Source organism: Natrix helvetica, assembly GCF_964273705.1.
Source record: "Natrix helvetica genome assembly, chromosome: 1".
Taxonomy (NCBI): domain Eukaryota; kingdom Metazoa; phylum Chordata; class Lepidosauria; order Squamata; family Natricidae; genus Natrix; species Natrix helvetica.
In genome coordinates, this window is record NC_138548.1 from 221,064,716 (window position 1) to 221,082,927 (window position 18,212).

The window sequence follows — 18,212 nt, forward strand, 5'->3', positions numbered from 1 at the left end:
CACCCGATATGAGCGCACGGAGACCCTCGGCTGGTCTGTCATGCTGTGTAGAAACTGAGCTGCTGCCTCCGTAAAAAATTGCAGGGGAAGCTGAAATTTTGGAATGTAATTCTAAGAGGAAGAGCGTCTACTCCGCTTGAACTACTTTCTTATGTAAATAAGGACTGAACAGCGTACAAAAGAGGTTGTGGATTGTAATCCTTTCATGCTGGGGTGGGGCATGATTTTGCAACTACTTCATAGATGCACGTTTTTTTCTATAGTATTAGTATTGTTAATAGGATTCTTTTTTAAATCATCTGGATTAATAAACAATCTTAATCTTGCCCACTGCTGGAAATACTCCAGAAAATGTGCTTTAAATTAGTAATAATTTTTATAGCATTAGCTGGCTGGCTGATCTGCTGAAAGAGGGAGGCACGTTTTGTTCAGAATAGTTTGTGGAATTGAGAAAAGTGGTTCTCAAGCATTGACACACCTAATAAAAGTAGCTTACAGTGCAGTTTAACATCATGTCCTGACTTCATCCTTGTGTTTCCCCCCAAAATGAATTGTCATTGCCCTGATCTCATTCCCAGTAATGAGTGAAATATCTTTAATCATTTGTTGTATTAGCTATAAAGTGGCATTTTTCCTCCTTTCCTATTGACTTTGCTTGTCAGAAGGTCACAAAAGTGATCAACGTGACCCCGGGACACTGCAACCATCATAAATATGAGTAAGTTGCCAAGTGTCTGAATTTTCATCACATGGGCATGGAAATGGTGCAACGGTTATAAGCGTGAAAAACAGTCATAACTCAATTCTTTCAGTACCATTGTAACTTCATACTGTCACTAAACTAATAGTTGTAAGATAAGGACCACCTGTATTTCACAAATTGCTAGGGAAGATACAAACTTGCTCTCTTCCTGCCTACATTCCAAACTCTGCTATCTCTTTGCTCTCTGCAAAGCCTTTTTCCTCCTGCTGCAGACTACAGGTAGTCCTCAGATTATGACTATAATTGAGCCCAACACTTCTTTTGTGAAGTGAATTTTGCCCTATTTTATTATCTTTCTTGCCACTTGTTAAATGAATCACTGCACTTGCTACTAACGTTGTTAAGTGAATCTGGCTTCTCCATTGACTTTGCCTTGTCAGAAGGTTGCAAAAGATGATCATATGACCTCGGGAAACTGCAACCATCATAAATACAGTATGAGTCAGTTGCCAAGCATCCAAATTTTGATCTTATGACCATGGGGATGCTACAATGGTCATAATTGTCAAAAATTGTCATAAGTCACCTTTTCAATACCTTTTCAATGATGAAGATTTTGATCGTTTGCTGCTTCATACAGAAGTTTGTTGGCTATCAAAAGGCAACTGTGTGAGACGCTTTTGCAATCTTTTTGACACTGTTGTGGAGTTTTTTGAAGACAAGAATGCCTTGCTCAGTGGTGAACTCAAAGAGATCAGGCATGACATTGCTTATTTATCAGAACTATTTGCAAAGTTCAATGAAGTGAATTTGCAGCTGCAAGGAAATTAGGTCAATTCTTATTAAGAATCTCTACGTTTATTTCAAAGTTAACTCTATTCAAGCGCAATATAGGCCGTTGCGAGCTATACCAATTTCCAAGCTTCTCTGAGCTAGAAGAGAAAGGTGGGATACAAGATGATGATCTTCAAGTTTTTTGTGACCATTTGGACATGCTGCATAAAGATATGTCTGAGCAGGATCTTCTTTTGATGGAAATTCCAGATTGGGTGATAAATCCATTTTCAGATACTGAGGAAGATGGGGTAGTGGAGGAACAACTCATAGAGCTGTAAAATGACATTGAGCTGAAGCCAAAGTTTAAGAAATCGTACCAAGAGTTTTGGTTACAGAAATAAATTTCTGATCGCTATCCTGCACTATGGACAGCGGTTAAGAAGTTCCTTGTTGCATTTCCAACATCATATTTGGTGGAACGTGGCTTCAGTGTGGTCATCCATCTTCTCTCCAAGCAAAGAAATCGACTCCAGATTACTGAACGTGGTGATTTAAGACTCCTGCTAAGTGACTTAAAACCAGACATTGGGAAACTGGCATCATTTCATCAAGCCCCTCCATCACATTAAGAATTTACTGAACAGTGGTTACTAAATTTTACTGAGTTTACTAAGTTACTAGTCACTAAGGTTCTTGATAAATGACTATCCAACTTTGAAAACTTGGTATCACTGGATCATGTTCAACAATTTTGTTGAATTAACATTAACTAAAAAGGTTTTAAAATTGATTTTGAATAAATGTGCAATTAATTGTTACAGTTTTGAATTTTACTGTTACTATCTTCCTTCCGTCGTGCAAACCGCCCAGTTACATGACCCCCCCCCAGCCACACCCACGAAGCCACACCCACAGAAGCGGTAGAAAAAAAATTGAATTCCACCACTGGGTGGGGGGCACTGAGGATCAGTTTGTAGCACCAAGGGGGCGGTGGACTGAAAAAGTTTGGGAACCACTGATCTAGATTATAATCTGGTAGTTTTATGAGCTAGGGAAAAGAAGCTCTGAAACTTGACCTCAACCAACTGAATATGCTAAGAAAACTGGAAGCCAACTTATGAAAAAGGAATGAGCTGCTCAGGAGCCTTTATTGGTAGAGGAAGTCGCTGGTGAAGGAAGTCCAGGAATTTCTGAAGGCATAAATGATGGCACAGGGGACTAGGAAACCCAACAACTGTAGTCATCTTACCGTATTTATTCGAGTATAACGCGCAAAATTTTGTACCAAAAAAAGGAATCAAAGTGTGGGTGCGCGTTATAAACGAGGGCTGGGCTGGGGTGGTGGAAAAAAAATGTCCCCTCGTTGCCACTTCATTTCTTCGCCTCGCTCGCAGCCGCAGCGAAAGCCAAAAGAAAAAAAACCGTCCCCTCTTCATTTCTTCACCTTGCAGCGAGGGGAAGAAATGAAGAGGGGACGTTTCTTTTCCTTTTCCTTTCGCTGGGACTGCCAGCGAGGGGAAGAAATGAAGAGGGGACGTTTCTTTTCCTTTTCCTTTCGCTGGGACTGCCAGCGAGGGGAAGAAATGAGAAGAAATGAAGAGGGGACGTTTCTTTTTCTTTGCCTTTCGCTTTGCATTATATTAACACTTTCAGTGAGAGTTACTGCGACAAAGCTTTAGATAGGCAGATTTGAGGACAATCCATGTGCCCATAGTATCCCATGCTTTCCTTTCTCCATTTCCTATGCAAAGTGCAAAAAGTAGCGTCATACTTTTGAAGAAATACCTTCAACATTACACAGATCTGCAGATGCTGCATCCTGGAAAAAAATCCACCCTCTCCAGCCTTGCACATAGTAACTTGAAGTGACTTACGTTGTGTAGCCCCTTGTGCATCACCACATCTCTGTCCCCAATAGCTTTCAAGCCCTGAATAACATAACAGCCACCAAAGCGAGAGTGTCTAAGGGAAAAGAAAACAGGTAAAAGTGTTTCAACTACGCATTGAAACTTATTCCAAAATCATTCAACAAGGAGTTACAAGCTGATTCATTCTGTTCAAATCCAAGGCCTAGTTTTGTATATTTTTTTAGGATTTCAGAGAATCAATTACCAAAATACCACCTTTTGAACAAGAGTCAACAAGAAGAAGCAGAAACTGACTTTAAAAGGCCAGACTACTTCTGACTAACCTATCCAGAGTTGTCTACTTTGATAGCAGCTGTTTTGCTCTTATGCAGGCAATAACTATATTCAATTCCCTCTGTCCATTTCTGTCTCTTAAACATTGTCCAGTGAAGCATGCATGATGAGAACCAACTGAAAGTGTCCTGGACTTCATTCTTGCAAGATTCTTTTCTCCTGCACAGTTCAACCCCATTCTATCACCAGTATTGAAATATTTATTCAGGTGTTCTGGCAGAATTAATGAGATAACAATATACCTAATCAGCTAGTAATTTCTGGTCTACATAAAGCTGTGGAATTTACAAATTTGTATCTAAACCTTCCTTAATATGGAAAGCTAAAAAGAGTTTATACTCTTTTTTTCCTTCCCTCTTCTTCCAATTCTTGATCATCCAAATTTTAAATATTTTGATAAACCAGTGGTTCTCAACCTTTGGTCCATGGACGCTTTGGGGGGCGCAATGTCATCACAGAGGGTTTGTGAAGGCTTGAAGAAATGTTATGATTTAAATGTTAAGTTAAGTCTTGGTGATTCATGGCCAGGTTCTGTGCCACAGAAGGTCTATGGTGAAGAAAAGGTTGAGAACTATTGAGATAAACAATCTCTCTTCAGCAAATGGGAAGATGGATTATTGTACAGGATTAGAAACTTGGCTTCTGTGGGACATCTATTCTGTTGAATATATTCTTCAGAAGAAGCAGTCCCAAGTTCTACCTTGATTTCACGAGAGCAAGTGTGCTAATTTATGAATCATAACAACCTTCACAAATGAATCATTTGTGAAGGCTGATATCTATGTATTTATTTCAAATCAAAGATAACTCCTCAATAATAAATACATTTTTTTTTCAAATGCAATCGAGTCTCCTGAAATCTTAATGCATACAAAAATAGGACTTTTGATCTGAACTGAATTCATCAGTTTAGAACTCCTTGTTGAATAAAAAATAATTTTGGATCTTATTTGGGAAATTCATCAGAAATAGATTGTAAAGATTAATTACAAAAAAAATGTACAAAAATAGTGACAGATTAAATTTATGAACCATGACATTCTGACTCTGACGCCAAAGCCGGGGGACTAAATATTTACACAGGCTAAAGAGCCATCTTTTGCAATGGAAAGTATAATTCACACTCCCTTAAACTGCATTGAAACAATTAAAAGACTTTCTAAATTGTGCAAGGGGATTTTAATCAAATCAAGACATATTTTCATCTTTAATAATAATGGGCACTTATTTTGGTTTAAGACTTATTAGAAAGTGGGAACATTGCACAATTTCAATAACTAACACTAGTGCTGCTTTCTATACAATTTCCCCAGTTTTCTCAAAGCTTGCAGTATTTTCTTTGATGTTGTTTCATTTTCAGTGTCATTGCTGTGTTTAAAAAGAAGTGGTGTTTATTGTTTGCAGAGCTTGAGCAGGAGGTTTATACTATTTATTTATTTATTTATTTATTTATTTATTTTATTAAATTTGTTAGCCGCTCCCTCTCCACGAAGGGACTCGGGGCGGCGTACAATAAATAAAACACATATTATAAAATTACACATTGTACGGAGGAGGTATAAAACACAATACAATATTATAATAACATAGCAATATTAAAATAAGCTAAATTAAAACCCCAATAGAAATTACAAGTTTAAAAATTGCCAGGGGGAATAAAATGGAACTATGGTTGAGCCAGGCCTGCTAGTTGAAAAAGGTGGGTCTTGAGTTTTGAACGGAAGGAGCGGAGGTCGGTGGTAATCCTAATATCCGGGGGGAGGTCATTCCAGAGGGCTGGGCCCATCACAGAGAAGGCCCTACTCCTGGGCGCCGCCCTCTGGCACTGCTTAGTGGACGGCACCCGGAGAAGTCCCTCTCTGTGAGAGCGAATTGGTCGTAGGGATACACCATAAAATAAAGGGGCTCAGAATCTGAATTAAGTAAAGGTATCTGATTCCGGCACCTTTCCCCCTTTAAAGGGCTACTGCTTAAAGAGGGGTGTTTCTTTGGGTGAGGGGTTGTAGTAACAAACGTTACAACGTTTGTAACACTCTTGTTGCCTCCTTAGCTCAAACACACAGGCTTCTGGGAGCCTGTGCATCAGTTCATTCAAGAATCGACTGATACGTAGGTTGCTTTGTCATTGTGTATTTTACTGTTCTATTATTTTACTTCTGTTTACACTGCTTTCATTTTTCTTCCTTTTTATTATTGTAAGCTGCCGAGAGTAGTCCCATGGTGAAATAGATGGCAAATACATTTAATAAACAAACAAACAGGTACAAGGAGGGTGCCCCAAATAGATTCCGAAGCATCCCTGCCTGCTTAGGATCTGAATATTGTATGAGAAATCATGGCTGGGATTGTAGTAAAATGATCTTTGCAGGAAAGGAGTGTTTTTTTTTTTTTTTGGAAGGCTGCTCAGCCTAGAGATAGCATTTATAAGGAAGGGGAATGGGCTTTCTTTGTTAAAGGTTACAGGCTGAGTTCTTGACTTTTAAAGGATAAGGAATAGAGAGGATCCTTTTTTTTCTTTTCAAAATCATCCTCAGTGACTTTGACTGGGAAAGCCAAGTGGGAGACCCCCAACCTCACCTGGTACTTCGCTGGAATACGCGGGTCTTCTTTTCAGCTTGTTCCCTCTGCCTCAAGACTTCCAGTTCTGCCACATCTATGCTGCGTTCCTTGGCTGAACGGGTCTGCCCTGTGGCTGCCAGCAGCTCTGGATTCTATTGGGAACAATTTTCTTCCAGCAAAGCAACCTGTGTTTGTTCTCCCCCTTCCCTTAAATGCCTGCACCCCGGCAGAAAGCAAGCCAACAGAGGTTGCACTGGATAAGGAAACTTTGGTGTCCCCACAAACAGCAAAACTTTAAATGTTAATTAAATGTTTAACTAGCATTAAATTAGATTAAATGTTAATTTTAAAATGTTAATGACAACAGCTGTTCTAAGTTAACGAACCATGATAGTCTGACTCTGGCCAGCCAGAACCAGAGGATAAAAATGTAACATGCGCTAAAGAGCCATCTTTTCTAATAAAAAGTTGAACTATCGATCTTGTTGACAGTCCAACCTCTTTTCAACCTCCTTTTCCCTCTTCTACTTTCTGAAGCTATAAAGGTAAAGAAGTACAGCTGTCTCTGTGGATTTTACCCTGATAGTCATGACCGACCTTCAGGGGTAGTATTCACTTCCATTTCTTAAGCCAAAGAGCCAGTGTTGTCCAAAAACATTTCTGTGGTCATGTGGCCAGCCTGACATCCCCATAACATAGAGCATGCGGCAAAACATGGAACACTGTTACCTTCCTGGATGCTTATATGTGGAACCTATTCATCTACTTGCATTTGCATGCTTTCAAATTGCTAGGGTGGCAGGAGCTGGGGGCAAGTGATGGTGGCTCACTCCATTTTGCAGCATTCAAATTGCAGAGCTGTAGATCTTTAACGGCAGGGGGTCCCTAACTCCTGGGACAAAACCCACTATGGGGCCAATGGTCTATTTGGAACCGGGCCACATGAGCGGCAGGCCAGTGCGCACATGTGCAGCACAGCTCAACTTGCACAAGCAGCAGACCAGCAGGCATATGTACACACGATACTCAACTTGCGCAAGTGGCAAGCTGGTGCGTGTGCATACGCCTGCGCAGCTCAGCTTGCAGACGTTGAGCTGCATACGCCTGGACACCAGCCCACCGCTCGCACAAGTTGAGCTGCACATGCCTGTGCATGCCAGCCTGTTGCTCACGCAGCCTGATCCTCCCTCCCGCCCAGCTGGGCCGCCAAGCCGCAAAGGTTGGGGACCGCTACTCTAACACCTTCTGAAGCTATAAAAAAATTCAAGATTCCTGGAAATCCCTTTGGAGTTCCAACCTAGAAACATTGCTCAACAGCAGTAACTGTGAAAGGGATCTTGGAGTCTTAGTGGACAACCATTTAAATATGAACCAGCAGTGTGCAGCAGCTGCCAAAAAAGCCAACACAGTTTTAGGCTGCATAAATAGAGGGATAGAATCAAGATCACGTGAAGTGTTAATACCACTTTATAATGCCTTGGTAAGGCCACACCTGGAATACTGCATTCAGTTCTGGTCACCACAGAGTAAAAAAAGATGTGGAGACTCTAGAAAGAGTGCAGAGAAGAGCAACAAAGATGATTAGGGGACTGGAGACTAAAACATATGAAGAACGGTTGCAGGAACTGGGTATGTTTAGCTTAAGAGAAAGAAGGACTAGGGGAGACATGATAGCAGTGTTTCAATATCTCAGGGGTTGCCACAAAGAAGAGGGAGTCAAACTATTCTCCAAAGCACCTGAGGGTAGAACAAGAAGCAATGGGTGGAAACTAATCAAGGAGAGAAGCAACTTAGAACTGAGGAGAAATTTCCTGACAGTTAGAACAATTAATCAGTGGAACAGCTTGCCTCCAGAAGTTGTGAATGCCCCAACACTGGAAGTCTTTAAGAAGATGTTGGATAGCCATCTGTCTGAAACGGTATAGGGTTTCCTGCCTAGGCAGGGGGTTGGACTAGAAGACCTCCAAGGTCCCTTCCAACTCTACTATTGTATTGTATTGTATCCTTTGCTGTGTTTCTGCCACCTGCAGATATTTCCCACCCTATCCCAGCCTTCATTTCCAGTCCGAACAGACTTGCTTGCTTACCTGGTCACGGAACATAAGGGAGATTATCTCCAGCACATGCAGACTCCACTGCTGTTCACTCGGGGAGCTGGCCAAGAATTTGAGCAAATCATCCATCCCGCTGATGTGCATAGCCCAGAGCACCCGGTCATGGATGTTGGCATCATCATCAATGTTCTTTGGGAGAGATCAGATAGGATTAACCATTAGAATACAGGTAGTCCTCGAGTTACGACCACAACTGAGCCCTAAATTCATGTTACTAAGTGAAACACTTAAAGTGAGTTTTGCCCCATTTTACGACTTTCCTTGTCACTAAGTGAATCATCACACACATTTAGCACGACATGGTTGTTAAGTGAATCTGGCTTCCCCATTGACCTTGCTTGTGAGAAGGTTGCAAAAGGTGAACACGTGACTCCAAGACACTGCAATTTATTAAGCTTAAGGCATTCCCAACCCCTAAAAGAAACACGGAGAATTATTCAACAATACTGCAGGGAGTTGTGGAGATAATGCAGATGAAACACTGAATAGGAAACTCCCGATTATCTGAATGTCGTCAACATCACTGCCAGTCCGGCCCTGACTTCCGCCCTTGCTAGTCTGTATTGTCCATTACATTTGAATAAATTGTTTTGGGAACTGCCCCTTCAACAGTGGGCTGGTTAGTGAGCAATTCCATACCCAGGATTTTGATCTTGAAGGTATGATGGGTAGTTAGCCTTCTCCCCTCCCGACTGGCTCCTTCCCCCCCATAATTCATGGCGGATTGGAAGCTAGCAAATGAGAAGCTCAAGAGAATGATGGCAGTCCTGACCATCACCTACAACAGCACCAGCTAGTATAACTCAATGAGGGAGGGATTTGGGAAGCCCAGGTTCCTCTTATCTGCAGATATATGCTTGTATTTTTACTCCAGGCATCATTCAAGGCGGGCATTTGCCAGCATAATGCCGGCCTTTCACTCCATTACCTTCTCTTCTTCAGGATCTGCTGGCACATGTAACACATTGCGCACCAGAAGCAAGATGCGCTCAATTAACAGGTTATCTTCTTCTTGGCGCTGCTCCCAATCCTAAAATGAGAAAGAAGAGATCATAGGAAACATACATTTTGAGAGCACACGAAAGAGGTAAACTCAAGGAGGAGGCTGTTGTCTTCACTGCTCCCACCCCAGTCTTGATCGACAAAATCTTTGTCTTCTTTCACAATCCTTTCTTGTCGTCAAGCCACCTTTCTTTTGACCTGGGAAATGGGTCGAAATGAAACTCACCAGCTGCAACAGTTCATACAGCTTCTCACTTAACAATCCAAAAACCTTATCATTGGCAAATGCCTAAAAAGAATGGAGAAAGAAGAAGAATGTATTGAATTAGGTTCCTGTGAAGACAGAAACACACACACACACACACACACGTCTTCAAAGCAAGCTACACAAACTTGATATGGAAAGTACAATCTGCTTCTTTCCTTTATTTGCCTTTAAGGTTTTTTTTTTAAACTTCAATCCTTTGCAGCATTCTTCGAATTAGCTGCAATCTCGGAAGCTACAATTCTTCTTTCCTTGAAAAATCTTCAGTTTAAGCACAGCAGAGCTTATTGTAAAAAGCTTCATGTGTAATTACAAAGAGCACTGAGGCTTGGAAAAGCAAGGTCTTACTTCCTCATAATCATGAAATCCCGCAAAAAATGGAATAGGGACTAGAGGAGACCTCCCACTCACTTCTTTATAACCTTGCAGGTAAGAGACAGTCTGTAGGAAGTGATGGCGGAGGTTAATGTCCTGGGGAATTTTTCCAAAGCAGAGGATAGCTGGTTGGGTTAAATTCACCATTAACCTAAGAAAATAAAGATACAGAGACTTTGTCAATGATTGTAACATAAAGCCAATTTAATCGTGTTGCCATTAAACTGCTTCAGTATTAAAACTCTTCACAAATATCTTAAAGTTATACTAATTTTCCACTGACAAAATTAAAACAATGAATACATTTCTACACTGATATATTACGTAGTCCTTAGCTAATTCATTGGAGTGGCTTCCTCCCTATTTCATTTTTTGTAAGTATTTTTCAGTAGTGAATTCCTAATTGCCACCTATATTAGACATAGTTCCAGTTCAAGATTTGGTTCAGTTTTAAATTTAAGTGGATAAAGGCTTAATCCAGACTGGGAACACCATGTGTGACAAACATGGGATTTAAAAATAATCTGGAGTTTCTTTCTTCAAACTCATAATATATTGGCAGGGTAAAGGGTTTAATTTTCTAAATAGGCCAGACTTCTTATTTTTCATTCCAACGTCCAATCTAGATTGCCTTCACCTCCAGAGATAATAAAAATTGGTATGGCAGCTGCATTGTACACATTTTAAAATTTGGTTCTTTAAAGGACATTAGTTCCTCCTCCCAGCACAATTAAAGTAGTCTCCCTCTATAGCTATGCCATATCCTGGCTTGGATTTAGATTAATGTATAATTGGTTTTAATCAAAAACAAGAGGAGATGAGATGCCACCATATTCTGCTGAAAAATGGATCTGTTTAGCTTTGTTGATTCTGTGAGGGCTAAAATAAGAAGAATGAACTGGCTTTATTCAGGATATCTTTTCCAAACTGCCTATCCTCCTGGTGTGCAGACTTCAATTCTCAGAATCCTCAGCAATGGGCTGGGGATACAACAGATTATTTGGGACTATATGAAGACTTAGCTAAAATTCTCAGTCATATGATATATTTCAGAAATACACACGTTATTCAAACTGACTGTATTTAAATATTAAACAAAACTGCTAGAGCATAGCCAACCATCAATGCCATTTATATCTGGAGCCCTCAATTGTTTCAGACTAAAATTATCATAATCTCTTGCCATTGATCACAGAGTTAGGCCTTTTGGGACAAGACAAGACCATGGAATGGATTGTTCCCTGATCTCTGTAATGCACACTCCTTGATTGCTATCTGCTACTGATTTTTTTCATACTTAAAACCTATAACCAATAATCTTTCCTCCACTTGCTTTCATCCTGCCATTCCTACCTGATGACAGCATCAAACAGCTGTTTATCTTGGGGGTACTGGATGATAATAGGGATGAGGTCATTTTGCAGAATCTGAGCTGCTCCCAGCTGTTGCCGAATATCCCGGGTCTCATCTTCATGGCGCAGATAGCGGATTAAATCTTTCACACTCTCTGGAGGAATTCAAGCCAAGTAGGAGACAACAATTCAAATGGGTGCAAAGCTAGAGATCACAGAATTGCTATCCCAGGATACGTATTAGTTATACCATATACTATAGAAGGAATGGACAAGTGTCTATGCTATCGAACTACAACTCCCATCATAGCAGGCTAGGACTCATGAGAGTTAAGAGTTACAATATCTGGAAGGTAACATATTGTTTAAATGATAGAGTTGTGGGACCAGGGAATTGAACCATTTTTGGGTATCCTGGAACCCTCCAAATAAAGGATGACAGGAAGATTTTATTTATTTATTTTTATTTACTGAGCGCTTATATACCGCCCCCTCTCCCGAAAGGGACTCGGGGCGGTGTACAGTCCATATCAGAAATACAACATATAAACAATTAAAATTATTAAATAGATAGATAGATACGAAGGAGGATAAAAAGGTATAAAGAACTGTACAGCTGAGTAAATAATTTAAAACCCCAACAAATATCCCATAAAATTAAATTTAAAAACAATTCCCCTAAAATACCAGATTAAAAATATGTCTGCCAGGAGGTAGCAGTTATGATTATGCCAGGCCAGCCAATCGGAACAGGTGTGTCTTCAATTTTTGTCGGAAGGAGAGGAAGTCGGTGGTGGTTCTGATGTCGGGGGGGAGGTCATTCCAGAGGGTTGGGCCCATCACAGAGAAGGCCCTACTCCTTGGCGCCGCCCGCTGGCATTGCCTAGTGGACGGCACTAGGAGAAGCCCCTCCCTGTGAGAGCGGATTGGCCGCTGGGATGTGTGTGGAGAGATGCGATCCCGATACTTCCTAATTTTTTCAAAACTAAAACCGAAAGTGCCTTTACAGAACTCAAATGTTTCCTACTTCATGTTTTAGTCGCCTCCATCTAACAATCAATAGCTTGAGACCCGTAGACATCCTCCAATATATACCTCGCAGTCTTGATCTCTTACCTATACAATCTGGTTCTTTATGGTAGGTGTCCCCTTCTAAGAATCCAAGGGCACTGCAAGTTGCTAGCAGTTCACAATTCATCATGTACAAGTCCATAAATCTCAGACTAAGAAAAAGAATGGAGCCTGCAGAGAACAGAGAGAATTTAGCTGTGCAGTTGAATATTCATAAAGCAAGGGAATAACTTGATGAAACAATGAGTACTTGCTCAATGCCTACCACAGAAGCCTGCAAAAATCCAAAGCGGTTGCAAGGTTAGAGTGTTTAACTAAAGTCAAGGTTTTCTAGGATTTTACATGGGCCTCTCCATTGTTGGTGTTTTACATTCCACATCTGTCTTTAAAAGAAAGGAGGGAGGGCTAAGCGAACTATCCAGCCTTTTAACTGTTTCTTTCTTAAATTAAAATTATTTCCTAAGAATGCTTTAAAATGCCTTGGATAGGGGTGCAGTAAGCTAGTCTGTTCCCCCTGTTCATGGACTGCAGACATGATTAATGTTACGACTGTTGAAAGAAATGTCCTTCTGGGTTCGGCTCCAAGTGGGGGAAAAGACACTGGAGACATGGAGGCTGCTTGGAAAGATGGTTTTAATGGTGGACAGGACCACATGGCGTGAGTCCTGAACAGAAAAGGTGATCACGTGCTTCAATGTTGGTGGAGAAAAAGAGAAAGTGGGGAAGACAAGCTGAGTCCCTGGTTTTACGCTCTCCCTGGCCTTTGATCTTGAGCTTGTCTTCTGATTGGTTGTCAGACTCCCATGGGGCCATGCAAGGGCAACTCTTTAGGCTGTGTTTTGAATCCAGGTTTGGTTGAGTTCTCAGATGCCACGTGGTTAGTGAGTAAAGGCTGATCATGCCTCAATCCCATCACTTTGGAGCTGAAGGGGAGAACTCTTTATTATGTAAAGGGACTGGCTTGGGCATCTTAATGGCGTATTGATAAAAGGGGATGGGCAGGAAGCTGTAGGGTGCTACTCTGTCTTTAAAACATGTTTCTCCATTTTCACATCCAGGGAAATATTCTGCCTTTTCAATATTTCCTAGGATATTTCATTTTTCTGGGAGAGGGCTGGGTGATAACTTCCTACACTACCATATACACATATGTGCAAATAAAGCAAGTTCATAAAAAAGTTTGAGATAACTGAAACACACATGAGACCTTGAAGAAACAATATTCACTTCTGGTAGAAATCCTAATTTACAATTAAAATACAGTGCCACTTAAACCAGAACATCATAAAATAAACCAGCTTCTTTTATGTCTCTACGTATAATCCAGTTTCCAAATTGTTAAAGAGGCAAACAGCAATGTGAGATGTATCGTATTATTCTATAGGTCTACACTGACATTCTTACCTGAATTTATCCAAGCACATATGTATGCTTATTTTTGATTCTAACAATTAACTTCAAAATCAAGTCCCACTAAAATTAAGCTTTAAATATGCTAAATACTGTACATGTAGAATTGTACAAAACATATGTGAATTTTCTGGAAATAAGCATTCTGTTTTAAGGCAGAGACCTAGAAACTTAAATCAACTGAACACAGGAGAAAATCAGGACCCATTGCATTGATCCAATTTGGTCCTGTCTCGTCCTCCCCGCCAAAGGATGTTATTCACAACAAACCTTCCCATTCAAGAGACATAATTCATGAAATGCAGCGATAAAGAGCCCTACAATGTTTTGTAGGGCTCTTCAATATTTTGGGTTTGATTTCAATAGTGACCATTGAAGTGTGTTAGAACAGGAAGGTTAATGCCTATCTCTAATTTTTGATAGCAGTAGCACCATGTTCCCCCTGGAGCTATAACATGACCTAGGAAGAAATGCAGCTACTTTAAAAAGCTGCAAAGTGTTATTATCTTTGTGCCCCTAAATCTTCAGAATTATATTTTGGAATCCAACCCCAAAGCACTACACAGCTCTGCAGTTTTACAATCATATTAATGCAGAGCAAATCAGATAAAAAACTTAAACACGTACTAATTCATTAAATGTGCCACTGGCTATTTGATAAGCAAGATGAAACCCCTTCTTTGCACCCTTTACAGATAGTTCATACTTTCTGTCCACTTATTGTCCTAAAAATTAATTACGTGCCAGAGACAACATACTGATTCTTTAAGCCCCCTTGCAAGTGACAATTATCTCAGAAGGGAGCTACTGGGTTTATATAATACATCAAACTAGAAATGAAAGATTTGCCTACATGGACATAAACCCATATAGTTGGTCTATGATTCAGCGTATCATGTGAACACAGAAAACGATAGGTAAGAAAGACTTTAGAACTCAGTCAATATATTTACTTTTTTTCCCAAAAGAAATTGTCCCTCCTAGTCTGTGGATAGAAAAGTACTTACTTTCTCCTAACAGAAAGAAACAAATAAGCAAAATCTCTCCACTTCCAAAGATAAAAGTTGGTTATCAAGCACAACAAAACATGAGGACTATCAACTCAGACCACCATCAGTTTAGTAAAAACATGTCTAGGACTAAGGAAATCCTGTTTCAAGTCTATTTTTAACCTCCGATGTTTATTATTGCAATTACAAATCAAAGTAACAGTCTCAGCCACTGGAGATTTAGGACCATCATTCTTTCAGTGTAGCCTTTTTTTAAAGCTGCTGTTATGGGGTAAAAATTGGAGGAGGAAATGCAATGTACATCACCCCCTTCTCCTGGAGAAAAACAGGACATAAATCTAACAAACAAATAACAAAAATACTAAAACAGATATCACCCGCAGTATCCTAACCCCCTTGAACCTGGCACTCTGGCTTCAACAAAGCACCACTCCTCCATTCTCTGTTCATAGATTCTTTAATGAGCAAAATAAAAGGAAATCCACAAACTAGTTTTCTATACCGGTTGCAAATTACCTGAGCTTGTACAAATAATAACTAGGCACATATACGTATTTACGTTCTATGTCAAGCTGCTCCGCCTCGATCCCAAACCAGGCTGAAATTTAGGGAAACCCACAATCTAAAGAAGAGTGCAAGACAGCAAATCATTATTGAGGGCTAAAAATCATAAGCAATAGGCTTGTCCCCATCAACTCCAGATAAACCACTGCACAACTTATTTACCAGCCAAATCTCCCTCCTGTGACTTTCATGCACACAAACTCCTCAGGTAAGGTATGGCGGTAATCCTTCCAAACTTCCAGAGGCAGCCAAACAGAGAGACCACTCGGGACAAGAAGTCTGACTGCATCTAGCAAAACCCCGACTCCTTAAAAAAGGCTATGAGGAGAAGGGGAGGAAGGGGGATTACTTGCTTTCTCCACCCACTTTTGACAAGGCAATTCACTATTTCCCCACATCTTAACTCCTGCTTTGTTCACACCGCTCTCAAGACAACAGCATAACCTGGTTTACATAACTGGTCCACTTACCCAGCCTGCTATAGGGATCTAACCTACTTTCCAACAATCTTGGAGGTAGTGATAACCAAGGCCACAAATGTCGGGGGTATGGTAAATGCGTAGATATACTGCAGGGGGCCTTGTTAGAAATGCGCGAACATTTGGCAGATGAGATAATATTAAGAGGTTGAATTGGGAGACCAAACTCATCAAATAATTTCGGGCCACTCACACTTTCTCAATAGAAACCCCCAGATAATCATTGTGGAAATAAAATTAGGAAAGTACTCTATGTACAGGCAAGCCTCAGCTTAACAGTCATTTGTTTAGCGACTGTTCAGTTACATCACTGAAGAAAGTAACGTACAGCTGAAGACCCACCTCTTTCAATTATCCGGCCTGGCTCAATCGCAATCGTAATTTTCCCATTCCTCCAAACTGTTTTTTAAATTGTTCTTAAATATTAATTTTATTGGGTTTTTACAATTGGGGTATTTTAAAGTAGATTTTTAACTGTCTATTGATGTAATTTGTTTCCTCCTCCGTGTATATGTATATGTGTTGTGTATGTATGTACGTTTGGTGTTGTTATGTATTTTATGTTATATGCTCCATTGTACGCCGCCCCGAGTCCTACTTGGAAAGGGAGCGGCTAATAAATCCAAATTTATTATTATTATTATTTATTATTATTATTATTATTACTTGCACTTAAAACTGTCACAGCATCCCCATAGTCACCCGATCAAAATTCATGTGCTTGGCAACAGGCATGTATTTAGGGTAGTTCCAACGTCTAGGAGTCCTTTAATCGCCATTGGCAACCTTTGCAGCTGGCTTCCGACAAGCAAAGTCAAAGGGGGGGGGGGGGACGAGATTCACCTAATGACATGATTCACTTAACAACTGTGACAAAAAAGTACTGGCAGAAAGCAACAACCATCTTGCCTAGCAACAGAAACTCTGGTTCCAATTGTAGTCATAAGTGAAGGACTTACTTGTATTAGGGTTGCATACCCCTTAGGAAATAATTCGGAATACAGACTCCAGAGAAGGCAGGAGTAGTGGTGTTTTTGACCATAGTCATGCGGTTGCTTTAAAGAGTTGCAGAATATACTACAATGCAGAAGTGGAACCGCCTACCGCTTTGACATCATCTTCTAAAACCCGCCTACCATAGTCACAATCACCAAGAGGTCCATGAAACTCAACAGCACTGCATTTTTCTTAACAAAAATGCAATCTACTGGTATAATCACCTTGGTTTCAATATTAAATTGACAGGCAAGGTTCTGTTATCATGCCCTACAACAAGTGGTTCTCAACCTGTGGGTCAGGCCCCCTTTGGAGTTTGAACGACCCTTTCACAGGGGTCACCTAAGGCCATCGGAAAACACATATTTTCGATGGTCTTAGGAACTGAGACACCAATTTTATGGTTGGGGGTCACCACAACCTGTGGGACTGTATTAAAGGGTCGCAGCATTGGAAAGGTTGAGAACCACTGCCCTACAACAATATAATAGCATTCCTGAAATCCTAGCAGCGTTCTGACCTGTCCTATCTCAAAGAATTGACAAATCCAATTTAGCTAGGGTACCAATTAAAGCGGGAAGGCTCTCCCAGAGGAGACATTTCATAGAACTGTTCTCTCTCTCGATTTGGGTATTCCAAAACATCAATTTTCTTCTGCTTTAATCATTCTTTGGTATATGACTTGTGAGCTTTGGATCGTTGTCTTGCTGCCTGACCCACTTTCTCTAGAGGTTCAGTTCATGGACAGGTAACCTGATATTTTCCTGTAGAATTTGCTGATGCAATTCAGAATTCATAGTTCCATTAACGATAGCAAGCTGTCCCGGTCCAGAGGCAGCACAGCAGATCCAAACTAGGCTATTGCCAATACTACATTTCATAGATAGTATGTTCTTGGAATGCAGTGTTTGCCTTTTGCATAATACTTTTCATTCAAACCAAAAAGTTTCATTCATCCATCCACAGAACATCCTTCCAATAGCTTCCTGGCTTACCCAAATAGGCTTGCACAATGTGTACACATGCAGCAATGTTCTTTTTAGAAAGTGTGGCTTTCTCCTTGTAACTCTGTCAAACAGATCATTATTGTTCAGTGTTCTGATGGTGATCTCAGGACATTTGACAACACAGGAGAAGTATTTAGTTTCTTATATATTACCCTGGAGTTCTTTGAGAGCTCCCAAAATGTTATACACCTTGCTCTTGGTATAATGTTGTATGAATGGCTACTCCTAGGAGGATAACAATGGTGTTGCATTACCTTCATTTATACACAATCTGCATAACACTGGACTGCTTCGAAATAATTTTATAACCTTTCCCAGCCTATATTA

At 40.4% G+C, this 18,212-nt stretch overlaps 1 protein-coding gene across 1 annotated transcript in view; it reads right to left on the reverse strand.

Moving 5' to 3' along the window:
• TIMELESS (timeless circadian regulator) overlaps positions 1-18,212 on the reverse strand; it is a 72,445-nt gene that overhangs the window by 42,449 nt on the left and 11,784 nt on the right. The window contains exons 2-9 of the mRNA XM_081934578.1: positions 12,465-12,590; positions 11,350-11,503; positions 10,033-10,147; positions 9,583-9,645; positions 9,283-9,384; positions 8,328-8,483; positions 6,259-6,392; positions 3,355-3,442 (exon numbers count right to left, since the gene is read on the reverse strand). Of these exons, the coding sequence (XP_081790704.1) occupies positions 3,355-3,442; positions 6,259-6,392; positions 8,328-8,483; positions 9,283-9,384; positions 9,583-9,645; positions 10,033-10,147; positions 11,350-11,503; positions 12,465-12,561 (909 nt within the window). The 5' untranslated portion in view covers positions 12,562-12,590. The remainder of the gene's footprint in view (positions 1-3,354; positions 3,443-6,258; positions 6,393-8,327; positions 8,484-9,282; positions 9,385-9,582; positions 9,646-10,032; positions 10,148-11,349; positions 11,504-12,464; positions 12,591-18,212) is intronic.